This window comes from Acipenser ruthenus, chromosome 6, assembly GCF_902713425.1.
Source record: "Acipenser ruthenus chromosome 6, fAciRut3.2 maternal haplotype, whole genome shotgun sequence".
In the NCBI taxonomy this organism is placed as follows: Eukaryota; Metazoa; Chordata; class Actinopteri; order Acipenseriformes; family Acipenseridae; genus Acipenser; species Acipenser ruthenus.
The window spans coordinates 24,278,143-24,295,307 of record NC_081194.1 but is presented as its reverse complement, the minus strand read 5'-3'; the positions used below and the strand labels follow the sequence as shown (position 1 = coordinate 24,295,307).

The 17,165-nt window shown below is 34.8% G+C and overlaps 1 protein-coding gene across 2 annotated transcripts; it reads left to right on the top strand.

The window, feature by feature from the left end:
• The first annotated feature begins 851 nt into the window (after positions 1-851).
• Positions 852-16,476, top strand: fbxo25 (F-box protein 25). 2 transcript variants are annotated; one of them, XM_034018326.3, is made up of 11 exons: positions 852-1,260; positions 1,390-1,524; positions 4,755-4,858; positions 5,321-5,370; positions 5,465-5,557; positions 6,054-6,147; positions 9,198-9,382; positions 10,939-11,121; positions 12,007-12,150; positions 14,738-14,764; positions 15,183-16,476. In XM_034018326.3, the coding sequence occupies exons 2-11, from the start codon at positions 1,397-1,399 to the stop codon at positions 15,270-15,272; spliced, it is 1,098 nt and encodes a 365-aa protein (XP_033874217.3). In that variant the 5' UTR covers positions 852-1,260; positions 1,390-1,396; the 3' UTR covers positions 15,273-16,476. The 2 variants fall into 2 exon arrangements, with proteins under 2 accessions (XP_033874217.3, XP_033874218.3); XM_034018327.3 differs by lacking the exon at positions 14,738-14,764.
• Positions 16,477-17,165: the final 689 nt, after the last annotated feature.

The following is a 17,165-nucleotide window of genomic DNA, read 5'->3' as shown; positions in this document are numbered from 1 at the left end:
AGTACACTATGAGGATAGCGTTAAATCTGAAACATGTACCTCCAAGACACATTATGAACTTATTAACAAAGAGCCAGTGACAATGTTAATAAAGACTCTTAAAAGCATTGGTTGGACTTATCACTCCTTTTCGAGTTCCCTTTTGTAACAGAGTATTTAGATCTTTGTTTGGTGGTCTGTTCAAATGAATATTGGATCTTAATAGAGTCACTGTTTAGAGAAATAATAATAAAAACAATAAATAAATAAATACCAAGGATTACAATGCCTGTGAATGACATCGGTATATTTATTTATCTGTAAAATCTGGCTTGTGGGGGTATGGTAGCTTTAATTACATTTTAAAATTAAATATAATTAATTTAAAACTACTATATGTTTAAAAGTATGTTTTTAAACTGTCTTAGTTATTTTTTTAAATAATAAAATATTACTTTAAAAAACTTTAGTAAGCTTGGATTGGGTTTCGTTGTTGCTGTGCTGCGAAACAGGGAAACAAAATGGTGGTTTTAAGTATACTAAAACAAAAAGAAAGGCTGCTATGATTGTGTATGTACTCGTTTCCGCAATCAAGTAAACCATTTGCATTTGTTAATGTCTTATTGTGCATGTGAATATAGGCAGCAAGAAATCGTACATTTACCAAATCGCAAGATCACTCTAATTCCCCATAACGCAACCAAAACACAGTGATATGTGCAAGACTTGAAGTCACGTGTGCCACGGATCTCTTAACAAAACATTGCCCGTTGAACGCCACATGATTGAGAACCCCACCGCCCAATGAGAACTTCGAAATCGGGTAGCAACACCGTAAATAGGGAATCCCTGGCCAATAAAAATAAGCGAGTAGGCGTTACACATTCCATTGCAGATATGTTTACTTCCGTCAACAATTGTGGGAGAAAGACAAAGTGTTTGAGAAACTACAAAGATAGATAGTGTGGTATTAAAAACAGTAGTGTTATTTATCACAAATAGTTTATAAACCGTTACCTTATAATAAGACGTAATATAAAGTTTTCTTTATGCTGACAACCCATGGGTTGGTGCTGCCTTGCGTTTTTGTTTTTCTTAGTCCGCCAATGCTGTCTTTTTTTTAATGATATAATTTCAGTTTTTTGCAGACTAGACGGGATGTTTTTGTGAACGACTGTAACCAGTGTATTTCTAAGTACTATATGCCAGAAGGTTGAATCTGTTCGCAAAATTTGATTCAAATTACAATTTTGTCATCACAAAAGCTTTATAACGTAACAGGTACGGCAAAATAACTTCCTACTAATAATGGCTTTACTGTGTCCACCTAAACTTGTAATTTCCTGTGCACGGAGATAAAGATTGCTATTTATTTATTTTCCTTTGTGTTCGTGTAAATTGTATTCGTAGGTGAAGAATGCCATTCTTGGGTCAGGATTGGAGGTCTCCTGGATGGAGCTGGGTAAAAACTGAGGATGGCTGGAAACGCTTTGAGTTTTTTAACCATGATTTGGAAGACAACAATACCGAGCTAGAACTGAAAGAGTAAGTAGTAACCGTGTGATCAGAAATAATTGATGCATTTCTTGTTTTAAAAATGAAGTTGTGCACATTTTTTCTTGAGTTCCTAAAATACACGCCTCATTAAATGCATGTTATATTCACCCAATAGGAGACACTTCTTTAAGGAGTCAAGGTGAACTCAGTTGTTGTAAATGTAGCCCCCATTGAACACCACTTGACCTTTGCCTAGGGTTGACATTCAAAGTTATCTTGAAGTGGGGGTGCATAAAGTACTGTACACAAGCAGCAACATGGAAATCTGCACATGGAGGCTGTCACCAAAAGAAAAGTATGTAGTCACACCTCCATAAGATGCCAAAAACAGCAATGTTGTCACATTGACTTTAGGTTGAATAACCCCTCCTTTTCTACTTGCACCCCCATCCATAGACATTAACAGAATCACTGTAACTTGCGTTAGCAGTACTATTCAGATGTAGTTATCCACTGTCTCGGTATGCATACCCATGCACCTTTAAAACTTGTTATAGACATAATACAGCACCGGTTTTGTGAGTATCAGGATTTAGGTCATAATGGCTAACTTTTTTTAGGCTGCAATTTGTTGGGCTAAGGAATTATTTGCATAAAAGCTGAGAAAGTAATTCATATTGTACAGAATAAGGATCAAGTGGTTGATGTTAAAGGCCATGAACAGTTTTTGTGCTACAAAGTACAGAAATGAAAACAAAACCATGTTAAATACAACCAATTTGAGAGTACTTTTTCATGGTACTACTTGGTAGTTCTAGTTTTGTAAACACTTTGACAATGTGATCCATTGCAATTGTATGGGTAATATTTTCACATCACTGAAACATACATACCTAAAATAAAAACAAGGAAGCGGTCTGACAGCAGGTTACTTATCTTTTCGTTCAGCTGTTACTGTTTGTGGATAAATAATTTGTCAAACAAAACATATGTTTTCTAAGATTTAGCATAATGCTTGCCAAAGGTGCCCTTTGTATTTCAAGGTCATGTGTCCAGTCCCTAGCTTTTTAGATTAACCCTTTGTTGGTGACAAAAATTGAGCTCACACAGAAGGCGTAATGGGGTGCAAATGCACCCCACATACATAAAGATAGTTAACTTATAAAATAAGCATAAAACACAGGTTGCGTTAATGCAAAATTTAAACAAATTTATGTTTGGTGAATATACTCAACTGCAGTATTGTCATGTTTAAAAACATAAAGTACAGTTCACTGTTTTGGGAAAATTATTTTTGGATTAGGGTATACTATTTTATATATGTTTATACTCTAAATTAAAATTAATCTCAGACCAGGGGGTTCTGTGTTGATGTACAGGAAAAACATAACCACATCATCAGTTTCACTTTCAGATACAATTTGATAAAATTGTATATTTGTAACCTGTAATTATTGGGAGTTCCTTTCTACAGCATTACACCACTGTTTTTTAAATGCTGCCTACACTATTTAATCTTAACTAACCTAGTTTTATTTTAGAAAAGGGAACATGGGAATTTGGATGCCATTGAGTAAGTACATTCAGCTACAGTTAAATGATTCTTACTTTTCAGCAGCTTGTGTGTCAAACTTTTTTTTAGTTTTACACGTTTGAAAGTGGCAGCCCAAATGGCGTGGGTATTTAGAGCTGTGGCAGCATGGTTAGCATCTTGCTTGTTATTTTTAATCTGACAGACTTGGGCTATTAACTGTTCTATGACTTTTCTGTTTCCAAAACGAAACACACATCACGGTTCACCTTAGATTTTTGGTATTGTTAATGATAAAACACAATAAAAACATAATGTAGTATATCTCGCTTTCGCTTTACGGTGTACTCATTTTTTAACCCACATAACATCCTTTATGTATCCCCCCCCCCCCCCAATATTATGGTATTGGGAACTTATTTAATGAGTTTAATATATTTGGTTAACATTTTTGAAAATCAAATTTATCTAGTACATTTTAATTTGAGGGATTTGGTTCCTGTCCAAACCAGGATTATACAGTCCTTCAACCTTCATTTTGCAGATAAAAATAAAGGCTTGGATTAGCACTGTGGTTTGTTTTTGAAATTTGTTAAATCACTGTCAGATTTTAGTGATCAGCCAGTTCATTATGTAATAGAACAGCTGCTACTGCATCAGTCAGCTGCACTTAATTCAGTGTTTGACTTATTGCATATTGTTGAACACTTTTGATCTTCAGAATGCTGATAATTTGCATGGTATGCCTTTCATGTAATTTATTTGATGAATGGGGATAGAACATGTACTGTGTTTCCATTTAATTATTACCACACCTTCATAGGCTTATCAACTTTGAAAATGTTAATACAGTCCATATGAAGGATGTTTGTTTTAATGCAACGGGTACAGATTGTATTTAACCTGTGGTACAGAACAGAAATAAAGAATTGGTCAAAAAAAAAAAAAAGTGGATATTTCTCATGCAAATTGACCCGTACAGTAGGGTATATATTTGTTTGAATATATTGAAAAATAAATTGTATTAATGGCTGTGGAGAGGGTGCTTTTTATCTCTCTTGTACTGGTCTACAGTAGCAATTAGCATGGGTAACAACATTCTGCTGTCATGGACTGATAGCTCTGGCTGGTAAAATGACTACTTTATGGATAATTTTGACATTTAAGATGACAGCTTGTTTCAGGAAGATGATGCACCTGTCCGTAGTGCTGCATGTGTGAAGTATCCCATACAATTCATCAATCCACAAATGTCTGTTTTGAAGATTGTGGCAAATCCATAATATGTATTCTTGCGTGCTTTTTGACCTGTACAACAGGGGTCAATTACTTTTAATGATTGAATATTTATATATGAGAGAAAGAATCTCTGAAATCTGTTTAGCTTCTTAGATTCGTTACTGCCAGCTGTCCATTACATTTTGATAGTTAGAACTCCCCTGCTGTTGTATCTTCAACAATACAGATTTCATCAAATGTCAACCAAGATTAGTTTGTCTCTTAACTGGATAAAATATCCTTGGTAACTCATTTTAAACTCCACAGCAAGCTACGTAATTTAAAGTAGATCTCTGGTAAGAGATTGCTGCCACTGGGGGCTTGGTAATCACATGGTTGTTTCACACATTCCTTTTTTATTTTCAGAACTTGATGCAGTTTTAAAGTTCAAAATTCAAAGTGCTGGAAAGTATTGATATTTAAAATTACATGGACTGATCAATGTTCAATGTATTATGTATCCAATTAGGTTGCAAGATGAAAATAAGGAAAATCTGTTTACTGGTGAAGATTGTGAAGTTGCAGCCAAAAAAAGAAAAAAAGATCATTTCAACAACAATGCAAAATCCCAATGTAAGTATTTTTTTTATTTTTTTTTATTTTTAAAGGAGTTGGAGCAAACTTCCTTCAAAAACACAGGTTCATTCAATGAACACTTTCTGTAGGAATACATTTTAATTCTAGTGCTGCTCTTCTGGCGGCTCTTACAAATGAACAAATGAAAATAAACAAACACTGTGAAAAATAATCTATTGAGATTTCAGTTTTAATCTTGGGACTCGCTTGTATTCTGCGGTCCTCATGGTCAAGGACTGTCGTGCAAGAAAAATGACCTTTACAAAGCTGCCACCACCATATTTCAGAAGCATTTTGAGATAGTGACTTAATATTGTATTTACTATAAATAGGAAAGGGATGAAATATGTAGCTCTCTCAAGGTGAAACATTTTATTTTTACCAGCTGTTTGATACATTTAATAGTTTATTATATATATATATATTTTTTTTTGTTAACATAATTTTTTTTTGCCTAAGTTTACTATCAGGAGAAGTGGATTTATGTTCAAAAGGAAAGCACGAGAGAAGTGAGTGTTCCAATATAAACACATTTTCCAAGCTTTTATTTTAATGTAAATCCAGTCTCTGAAGTCAAACATTCTGCTTTAATCCTGTTTTCAGAGACATGGTTACTGTACATTAGGAGAAGCTTTTAACCGCTTGGATTTTTCCAGTGCTATAAAAGATATCCGAAGGTTCAACTATGTTGTTAAAGTAAGTGGCTATTTATTATGCTCTTAATTGTATTATTGTATTATTAATTGTACTGTGATACTTGAAATGTATTTGTTACGATTGTAAGTCGCCCTGGATAAGGGCGTCTGCTAAGAAATAATAATAATAATAATAATAATAAATTTTTTATTATTATTATTATTATTATTATTATTATTATTATTATTATTATTATTATTATTATTATTATTATTATGTTAAATATAACAGGTTGCTTTTATTTTTGTTTATTTAATTAGGACAGGTCAAAATATATATAGAACTTTTAATACCATTTAAAGCAATATTATACAGTATATTTCAACATAGTTTACAGCAAATCCCCCAAACACAGATGAGGAATCCTCAAGTCAGTACTTTGTGAAGGTAGTAATTGCAACAATAACCAGTGCTTTAAAAAATACTGAAATCTCTAGTGCTACATCTGCATGATGCCGAGCCTGCTGTTTTAACATATGTTTTGTTTGGTTTTTAGTTGGTGCAGCTAATTGCAAAATCCCAGTTAACATCTTTGAGTGGAGCTGCTCAAAAAAACTACTTCAATGTTCTGGAGAAGATTGTTCGAAAGGGTAAGACTTAAAAAAAGAAAAAAAAAAAGCATCAAAGATCGATACATTTTGATTCCCTGCTTCCCATTACTATATTTGTTTTTGTAAATCACTACTTCAACATAAACTTTCGCGTCATATCTACTGGATTAATTACTCGACACGCACAAATAATGAGCCGCAGTCATGATAATGAGGGTCGCAATAGCGGCCACATTTACAGCCCAGAGGTGAGGCGAGTTAAGAGTACAAAGAGCAGTAGGCACTGTATGAGATTGTACAGACCTTAATACATGCATACATGATGAGGGCATCCCACTATGGTCCAGGCAGAAAAACAGACTCTTCTGCTTGCCAAAACTTCTCTCGATGACACGTTGCGTTGCTACATGGGCTTGTTTGTAGCAAACTTGAGCTTCGGTTTCTGCATTGCTCACTAGTGTCATCACCCAGTGTCGCAGGCCATAGCCACTATATCCCAACATAGAAAATTGACATTTTGCCATATAAAAGATGTGTCTACATTTTTTTTATATTGTCTTGTAATAACAATTTTGAATGTTTTGGTGCATTTTTAAAACTGTCTCCTTAAGATACGCTTTGATTAAATGGAAATTTAAAACTGAAATAAAGAATTTGTTTTAGTAAACAAACGTTACTCATTAAGGTAAATCTCACAAGCTTTCTGTCAAGGATGTTAAACAGTACTTTGCAATAGATCAGACACCAGCCGACGTTGCTGACTTTACCCTCTCAGTTCTGTTGCAGGATTTTTTAAAGCAGTCCGGTTGTTTTTCAGCCAGAACAATGTCCTCCATTGTGCAACGACTCATTTAGTTTTGGCTTGCTTACATCTACAGTATACACCTGGGGTGGAAGATTTTAACGCTGTGGCTTTTTTTTAAAATTTGTATTATTATTATTATTATTATTATTTTTAAGTTATGCGTTTTCAGCTGAGACTGTCTGAAGCCTACAAATCTCGCAGAACTATCAAAAGTGTAAATGAACAAGTACACAGAACAGTCCTGCATGTAGTTCAGGTTCAAATAGTGCGATTTGTTGAACATATGTTGTCATTGTATTGCATTTGTAGCAGCGTTGTGTTCATGAAGAATCACTGCGGTGCAAAACACTGAAGATTTTCCCTCTCCCGTCCTAATTTAATTAATATGTTCTTTGCAGTGAATTATCTGCATTTATTTTACAGGTGCTTAGAGAATCCAGAATGTGTGAGCTCTTAATTACTTGCTTCTACAATGGTTTGCACCTTATACGTTTTTGGAGGGTCAGCAATTGCCCAAGTGCAAGGCTAAGTCCTTACATCTCATTATAATGTTTGTGCCCACTTAGTATTCCAGACCTCCACCCAATTTAGTGCTCATTTCTTCATTTGTATGTAATTCAATACCATTTAAATGGATTAATGATGGCAAAGTGCTAATTTGATAGCGGGTACAGAACAGCAGGTGAAAAACATTGTTTACATAACACCGCATTTTTTGTGACTGCTAAAGTAAACACATTTTTTGGCAGCAATATTTGTGTTTTGCAACCGCAAATCACTTGGAACATATCTTTACATCGGCCCCTAAATATGTTGGTGACCCTGATGCTTACCTCTGATTTTGATGGATATTGTCTTTGTATTTGATAAACAGCTGTATTCCATGATCCTCTGTCAAGTTCCATTACAGGTGTTGGCCAGTTAAAATTAACTGTTTCACTTCCACTTTGGTTTAACTTCTGGAAAGGTCAGTACTGCAGGCCAGCATGCTTTGAGATGAGTGTTGTACTCATACCTTCCATGTGGGCAGGATTTAACTGCCCTCATAGGTCCAGCCTGCCCAATTCCAACATTTGTAATTTAGATTGCCATTTTATTTGTTTTATCGAGGTAAAACATGCCTGTCATGGCCATGTATTCAAGAGTCATACATTGTCAAAGCAACCAGTTGTGTTTTCTGAGTAGTTCCTGTCTACTTCGTAATTAAACAATAATTGCCCGAGCCAAAGGCAATGGCATTTAATGCAATGAGAAGGGCCTTAACAGATGGTAAAACCCTATTATGAGGAAAATGTGTTCAAACAAATTTAGATTTAAAGTTTTTCTTTTTGTTTTTTTCGTAATTGTATACAGTACTAGTTTTAGTTCCTAATGAATGCAAATGTTTTCCTCAATATTCCACAAGTAACGGTTTGCTCAGAATTCCAGCTGTGGTCTGGTAGCCTTCAGGCTTCATTATACCAGTTGACATGGTTAATTCTGAGACTGTTAATCTCTGGGTTATATGCTGTATCAAGCTTTTAATTACCAGCAGTGGACAATGCCCCATCATTGCTATTTCCAATAGCCTAAATAATAAGTTAATATTTTAAAAATCGGTTCAGGCACTTTGTACACAAATATGAACATATTTTGTGATCTATTTGTTTTTATTTACCTCTTAGATGTGAAACACGTAAAAGCCACCTGGCTTTGTTAGAGAACAAATGCCTGTGTCATTGTGATATGCTGAAATAAAGTTGATGAAAGTAATCGGCCTGCATCCAGTTGTTTGATTTCTACAACTTGCCATTCAAACTGGAGACTAGTTGCTATTGCTGCTGTGGTTAGTGTATTAACACTATTGTTGTTGCGAGAAGAAGACTTTAGTCTACTTTGAGAGACAATGTTCAGAGGGTGTGTACTAGAACAGAGATTTTCTTTAATCGAGCAGAAAATAGGTAAATTACATAACTGTTGTATTTGCATATTTACCAGTGGATTGAATTGGAACAGAGATAAATCATAATTTTAATGATGACATTTGAGATTAGGGAACGCCTAATCTGACAAGTTAGGTTAAAGGAAATCTCTGATCAATTTTCTAATTTTATATTGTTATTTTGTGTGAAGAGTATCCTGTATTATAAGAGACCTCATTTTGCACAGTTTGAGAGGCCAGAACCAAACCATTGAGACATCTTGCATTAAAGGGTGTTTTCTTATAAATTCAAAAGGAAGTAAAATTTGGTCAGGACTTGTTCAGGAAAATCTGATCATGGTGCATGTGCTATTTGTTTTGCAGTCCTAGAAGACCAGCAGAATCCTAGGTTGATCAAAGACCTCCTTCAAGACCTTGGTTCCACACTCTGTATTCTTATCAGAGAAGTAGGCAAGTCAGTGTTGGTGGGCAACATCAATATATGGATCTGTCGCTTAGAGACAATACTCAACTGGCAGCAACAGCTGAGCAACTTTCAGATACCCAAGGTACCCAACTCATTAAACTTTAAATTTTGGTCAATTTGGTAATAAATATATTGAATGCTCTAAAATACAATGTGACTTGGGCACAGTTTTGAAGGTTATTAGCTCCCAATTATGGGGTGTTGGGTGTGTGCAAATGGTGCAAATCAGACATCCCTGAGTTTTTACGACTGCTCTACCATCTGGTGTCATCAAAGAAATGTTGGGAGTAGCCCCATTATTATTTTCACCTAAGCGATTTTGAAGACAGACTAAAAGTTAATCATCTAACTCTATAAACACCATTAGCCGATAAATCGGCTTTACGAACTGGACTTCTGCCATTTTTTAACTTGCCATTTTTTTTTTTTTTTTTTTGTAATGTAAAAATAACTACAAATCATGTAAAACAATTGAATACTGCATATAAGTGGACTATTTGAAATAGAAGCATTGTTTCTAGGAAAAAATATTACATAACACGGAAGACTAATGTCCAAACATTTGTTACTAGATACGTTTCTTTAGATTAACACATTTAAAGCTTGTAGGTTTCAGTATTTATGATTTATTATACAATCACATCAGCTAAAACGCATTACATTATTTGACTTCATTTATTTTGTCTGTTTGTGAAGTACTCCCATTTTTGTTATTGGTGTGAGTGGTTACCAAATGATGGTTTTGGCTCTATGTCTTTGTCTTTGCCGTCATCATTATCATTTTCACTAAATAAAAAAGTAGGCAATTGCTTTCAAATTCCCCTAATCATGCATCAGACTCTTCTTTACTAACGGTTTCTAAGTCAAACTTGTATGCTGACATACAATGTCGTTTGCAATAATAACAAGCAAGTTATACCAATATTAAATAAAGGTAAACAAGTAATACTGCAAATAAACTACCAAATTAAATACTATATAGACACATTTAGTTTGCTGCTGGTATGCTGCTGTATCTTCCATTTTTCTCAGTGCACTCACATATGCATGGGATGTTTGCATGAAATGCTATTGGATAAAAATGTCACTGGACAACCCCCCCCCCCAACTGCAAAACAAACATTCCACAGTGCCAACACAGCCAATACAGCATGTACACTGACAGACCAGGTTGAAAGAGATGTCAGGTCTTGACGTATAGGTACGGCATGGCACTGCAAATACTTTCTTTTCTGATGTACCTGTCCTGGGGCTCAAGTGGTTAATATAAAAAAAAAACATAGAAGATGCATGCACAGTAATATTCCACATTAAAGGGGAAATCCGTTTCTCTTAATTTGCTAACCCTTTCTGCCTCCCATTTTCCATTGATTGGCCTGGCTTAACCAAGTCGTGATAATTTGCTCTGTTCAAAATTGCAAAACAAGGGCTTTTGAGTTTGCACATTGCATTCCTTTTTGGTGTTGTGTTTTGTGGTCTGAGAATTAAAAACAACAACAAAAAAAGCCACAAAGGCTACATAATCGATTAAAAAAATTGCAATATTTTCTGTAACATATCTATAAAAATGTAGTATATGTTTATTACCCACCAGTGAGTTGCCTACATTCATTTTCATGTTTTTGTTTTTTAATTCAGCAAGTAAACAATGGTGTTACACTTGACGACCTCCCACTCCATATGCAAAACAACATTTTGTACAAGTTTTCTGATGGCTGGGATATTGTTAACCTTGGTCAAGTGACGTCAACTTTGCACATGCTCAGCGAAGACTGGCATCTGTGGAAAAAACTTTGCCAGTACCATTTTGCAGAGAAACAAGTAAGCTCACCATGCCTTTCAGTATGTTGTGTTTCTTTTTTAATTTTGTTATTATTTTACCAATCGAATAAAGGGTTTAATAGAAATGATGCAAAATGGAAATCAGACTTCACGTGTAGTGCTTTGAACCCATGAGGGCTGCTAAATAGCATAGCAGACGGATTGTTTCTTTAAGAAAAGTGTGCATTTCAAATGTGAAACCTGTCAAGTACTGGATCACATAACATCCCAGGTATCCAGAAGATCATATAATAATTCACCCTTTTATAAAAAAAAGTCACAGCTGACAGATCTGACATCTGCCATTGTAAAATGATCCATTAGCTATACAAGAGATTCACCACTAAGATGTTTGTAAGTCATCATCACATACCAGTGTAATTGTCTCTGGACAGAAGTGTTTTCTGGAATGTGGGAAATCATGGCATATTATAGAGTGCAACATTCTAAAAATTGCAAGGTAAAACCTTTTTATTTTCTTTTAGCAACCTTTTAACTGTAACATTTCATTAGAGAAGCTGCAGGGCTGTAATCTTCATCGGCTACTACTTAACATGTAACTTGTAATATTGTAATACATATACATATTGTGCTTGGTTCAAATTTGCATGATACATTTAAAATGACAACAATTGCCATACTTACTGTCTTCAATGTTAAAACTTCTTCCCCCATCTATTGGTGTTGATTGCTTATTAAATTACTTAGGAAATCGGGAACAAGAGTGGCCTGAAAATATGCTTTATTCCTTATACATTACTAAGCTGTTAAATTTAAACAATATAATGATCACAGTATGAATTGGCCAAATAGCTTAGTCTAGATATAAACTGTTTTGTCTTTTGGTCTTTCATATAGGTAATGCCTTTTGAAAATATTTTTTAGTTCTGCAGGCACTTAATGTTGTCAGAAAAGGGACATGTGGACTGGAAACTGATGTACTTCACACTTCAGAAATATTACCCAAAGAAGGAACAGTATGGTGACACGTTGCAGTTCTGCAGACATTGTAGCATTCTCTTTTGGAAGGTAGGTAAAATGAAATGCTGTATTAGAGGAACAGCAGTGTCATACTAGGAGTGCCTTTTTATTCCTTAGTGGTGCTTTTTGCATTCTTAAGGCCGCTACATGCCAGCCGCAATGTGAGAGGTTTGAAAACTGCCAGATTTATAAAACTATTAAAATTTGCAATTGACAAAAGTATGATGTGGAAATTTGAGTGTCTTCTCTGATTGTATTTCGACATATATGGCAATAAATCATACATAGCAGGCTTATCCAGTTCCTTCTAAATGGACTCTCATATATTATCTTTCATCTCTGTATCTTTATAATTGCAATGATCTTTGTCATAAAGTTCTGGGTATTTTTGATACTGCTTCACCCTGTTGCTTATTTCCCTAGTTGTCACATGAAGGACAACTAAACGAGAGCATCTGGTTTATAGCAGCCTTTGCTTTCTTTCTGAAAATAATGCATTCATAATCGTGAGTTTGCAGCAAACTTACAATTTTAATGTCTCTCTGCATTTGATTGCAAATAACAAATTGCTTAACTTTTTGAAAATATGGCATCATGCTCTTACTATGCCACTATCCCCTACTTGTCTAGTTGTATTTTTTTCCATTGTGCTGCATTCCTGCTAGTCTACCATGCCCTGCCAACTTACTCTGGTTGCCCTTCAATTTTATTACATCCCAGATTCTGAACTATTACATAAAGCCTCTGATCCTATTTCCTGTTTAAATTACTTTCATAATAATCTTTTATAGTCCATTTTTATAAAAGTATAGATTTTTTCAATTATATAGCTTTACCTGCTGTGCATGGATGACTAAGCAGTGCAAATAAGAGCATACCTGCCTCCACAGCAATTTCGCCTGCTGGTCAGCCTGCTACTCTCCTAGAAAACAACTTGCATTTTCAGACCAGCCCTGTGTGTGTAACATGTGAAAAGTGCATCGTACATAGACAGAAGGTAGTGCTTTGTTTCCAAGTTAAGGGTTCTCTTTGTAACCTACTCCAGCAGAATTAAATCATGTAATTATATCCCTTTTCCATAAATCCTTCTTAAAGGAATTTTTTCACATACTGTATTATCCAAATACATTCAGTATGTAATTTTCAAATAAATCTGCCTGTAGGTGTAGGAAAATCAGAACATGGCTATTGAACAGTCAGTGTGCAGCATTTAAACCTGCCACTTTATTATTTTGCATATTAACTGCTGCTTCTGATTCTAAAATCCATAGGTCAGATATATTATGGGCCGTAAGATAAGTTACTGCATTCTAAATAAATAGTGGTCTGTGTTTACTTATTAACAAATATATTTGCATACAGCCTTATGACTTACCTGAAAGGACCAAACACATTTTACCTTCCACCTGTCCTGAATTTGCTTATAATCAGGGGTGTGCCATCAGGGCCTTCAAGGTATTCTCTGCTTACCAGACAGCACCAGCTAAACCATCAACAGCAGTCAATTTAAAGTGCTTACTTATATGCTGTGCAACATACTCTAATGCTTTCCTGAAGGGCCTGTGATGCGATCAACCAATAGAAGAACTGCATTTTCTCCGTGGCAGTCCTATCATTAGTGATGAGGCGGGACATAAATATGATAGGGTAAGCGGTGTAAGAATAGCTGAATTTCGCACGACATTGCTTATTATAGAGACTGTTATTAAAAATTATATTAAACTTCGAAGTAATGTTTCGAATTGCTTTTTACACATTTCTTTTATTTAAATGTCATCAGACAACAGAGACATCGTAGTCAATTTGGCTACAAATCAATTTTCAAGAAGAACTTTCTCCAAAAAACTGGAGATTGTTAACAAGGCAGGTATACACCACAGGTATCCCCGAACTGACATAGGAAGGGAAGGGATACTCGGCACTTCCAAAATTCTAATTATGAAAGGTATCCGTGGCTTACCAGTAGCTGTCAATTAAAAAAATTAAACTGCTGGAACTGTCTTTTGTTCAGTGTAGAAAAGGCGATATTGAACAGCACTGGCTACAGCAAATCTAGGATGTCTTAACAAAGTCAGCACAAAAACACGAGCATACCCAAAGCCACTTGCGAGCCACTATAACACTAAAACCTTTTGGACAAACTCGGATTGATGATCAACTGGATGAGCAGAAGTGTTGGGGTACAATACATCACAATGGGCAAGTAAGAAAAAATGCTTGATTGATTCTGTTTACCTTGGCAAGCAAGAACTGGCATTCAGAGGGTACGATGAAGGCACCAATTCCTAAAATAGAGGTAATTATGTGGAATTACATTCTCTGATTTCTGAGTACGACAGCATGTTAAGCAATCGCTTGTCAACAGCCACAGTATTCTCGGGTACCTCTAACAAGATTCAGAACAGGGGAGGTGGGCGTTGACTCTACTATCCCAGTAGATTTTGTCACAGCACACCTGCTTTTAATTAATACAAATCTTTTACAAGGATTGCTAAGGATCATTTAGGTCTCCATATTTGTAACATACAAATATTATACTCCTAACATTATTATATGTCAGAAAAGCTGCCCTCCCTTTAACCTGTTCCTGTTTTCCCTTCATGCTTTCTCTTTTCCTTTCTCCCTGATCTCAAAGGACTGTCATCTTGCTTTATTATTCAAGGTACTTTATCAGTTTTCATCACAGTTCATCTTAAATCTGTTTAGAATTTTGAGAAATCCTATTGTCCTATACTTCTGTCTAGAAATATGTTATAGCTTATACATGTGTGCATTTTGTTATATTGTTGTAAAAAAAACAAACAAACACGAAAAAAGGTGCTGAAATTGAACTTATCCTTCGTACACAGCTTCTAAAGCTTCTGATAACGTTCTCTACAGTGCCAGCCCTCATCCTTGAAATCAAAATAAGCTTTCCCTGCCTAATGTTTCAAATGTGAAAATACTTGAACACACACTGTAGGATTTTAGTTTTGTGGTTTGACATTTTGCCTAAATCTAAAGCAATACTGTTTTGATATACACTGGAAGTGTTTTCTAACTCTTGAACAGATTTACGATGCAGTATGTTTCTTTTATAGGATTCGGGACATCCCTGCACTGCTAATGATCCAGATAACTGCTTTATGCCAGTTTCACCACAGCACTTCATTGACCTATTTAAGTTTTAGTCCATTCTGTTACATTTTTGTTATTGTTGTAGAAAAAGGCAAACTTGTTGGCTGCTTGTCATGTTTTATGTGCAATATTTCTGTTTATAAAATAAAAGGGCTCTGTGAATATGTTGTATTGTGAAGGTAATTGCAAGTGACAGAAAGGCAGTGGAGCAGTGGGCCCTGGAACACACACACAAACATTTGTGTGAAGAGTAAATCCAGTTTAAAGTGATGTTGAAAAAGATTTTTTTGGGGGGGTAAATGGTGGCGATCAAAGGATGGGCTTTTATTTCCTTCGTAATGAGTGCACGTAGACTGAAGCACAGTTTACACATTTAAAATGTTTACTTTTGTGTATTTCATTGAGGTGTTTAAATCTTACATTAACACTAAGATGATGTTATTAATTTACCATAAAAAACTGCAAAAAAAAAAAATGGAACAAAGAAAAATCATAATCCATTATTTATGAAAATGCATTTTGTATCCTTTTGTTAAATATTTTGTATCCTACCTGTATAATTCTAGCAACAGATAATGTAATGGCAGTAAGTGAGTGCTTTATTGAGCGATACCATTGCCAATTATGAAAAAGGACTTCATGAAAAGGGTCTTGCTTCTGTTTTAATACTTCTGAGGCTTTTTATTTAATTTGATTTTCCTAATTGTTTTACTTGAGTCATCTCTGTTTTATAACCTGTGGACATTTCAATACACCACAGAAATGTAGTATTAAGGGAGTAGTTTATCAAATAAGTAGTTAAGAGCATACAAGGGAAAATGCTTTGAAGATACTTGAAGTTATTCATTTATACTATTAGATGTGGAATTTTGCATTTGCTTTATTTATGTCTCTGTTCCTTGTTTATACAAGCAGAGTATATTGCACTTTGATATTCACCCTAATTCAAGTTCTGTTTAATATCTTCTTACACACCATGTCCTGTAACTTTGGCGCTGCTTACCATAGTCTACACCTCTTTTCAGGGTTCACATCTTAAGATTTCCATCATAATTCCCATGCAAGTTACAGGGGAAAATTTCAGTATTGTTTTTCATTTACAGAATGTGTTATTCTGTTTTGTTTGTTTTGTGTTTTTTTTGTTTTTTTTTTGAGAAATAGGATTTTGCTTCACTTAATAATGTATAGCAATAGAAGCTTCAATAACATGTAGCCCATTTTGTTGCTTTATATTGTGTATTAAAATAGTTTGTTCCATTTTTAGTGTCCTATGTTGTTTTTGCTTTGACTTTTTTGTTATTTGTACTTACTTTCAATACCTCATATTTCAGAAACAAGTTGAATATATTATTTGATTTGGTAATGCCCTGAATTCTAATCAGATTACTCTATATTCTGAGTTTGTGCCAAAATGTGCTGGTGCCCTTGACATCATTACTCCTACTGTATTTCTGCCCTATTGCAATAATGTGTTTTAGCTTCCCTATGATGGAAACTAAACTGAATTGGCTTTACATATGTAATGTTTGGTCATGCATCTTATAATTTTGTTTACATATTACTGAAGATCAAGATGGATGTATGGAATGCATCAAAGAATGTTCTGTGTGATTTGCTCTGCACTTTTTCAAACTTTGCTCTAGCCTGTCCTTAAACACAAGATGAATGCAGGAGACAATAGTAATCCCACAATGAAAATAAATAGGTTTGCTGAAAATCATGGCAGAGCAGCTAGTCAAAAGACTGCATTAGAAATACTATCCTCAGTGATAGAGAACAACAAATGTATTTGTTCTTGCATTATTTGTGTGGTGTTTTAATATTTAATTAAGTTACCCGCATTGTGACTTGATTACGAAAGTCAGGCAAAACAAGATAATCTAAATCAATGTACATCGACTACAGTTATAGTATTTTATTGCCTGTAAATGAAATGCAGAATGTAA

Bases quoted from the DNA above. Each gene is read 5' to 3' on its own strand.
- fbxo25 (XM_034018326.3), top strand. From the start codon at position 1,397: ATGCCATTCTTGGGTCAGGATTGGAGGTCTCCTGGATGGAGCTGGGTA. The intron at 5,371-5,464 runs GTGAGTGTTCCA...TCCTGTTTTCAG, and splicing joins AAAAGGAAAGCACGAGAGAA to AGACATGGTTACTGTACATT. The intron at 6,148-9,197 runs GTAAGACTTAAA...TTTGTTTTGCAG, and splicing joins GGAGAAGATTGTTCGAAAGG to TCCTAGAAGACCAGCAGAAT.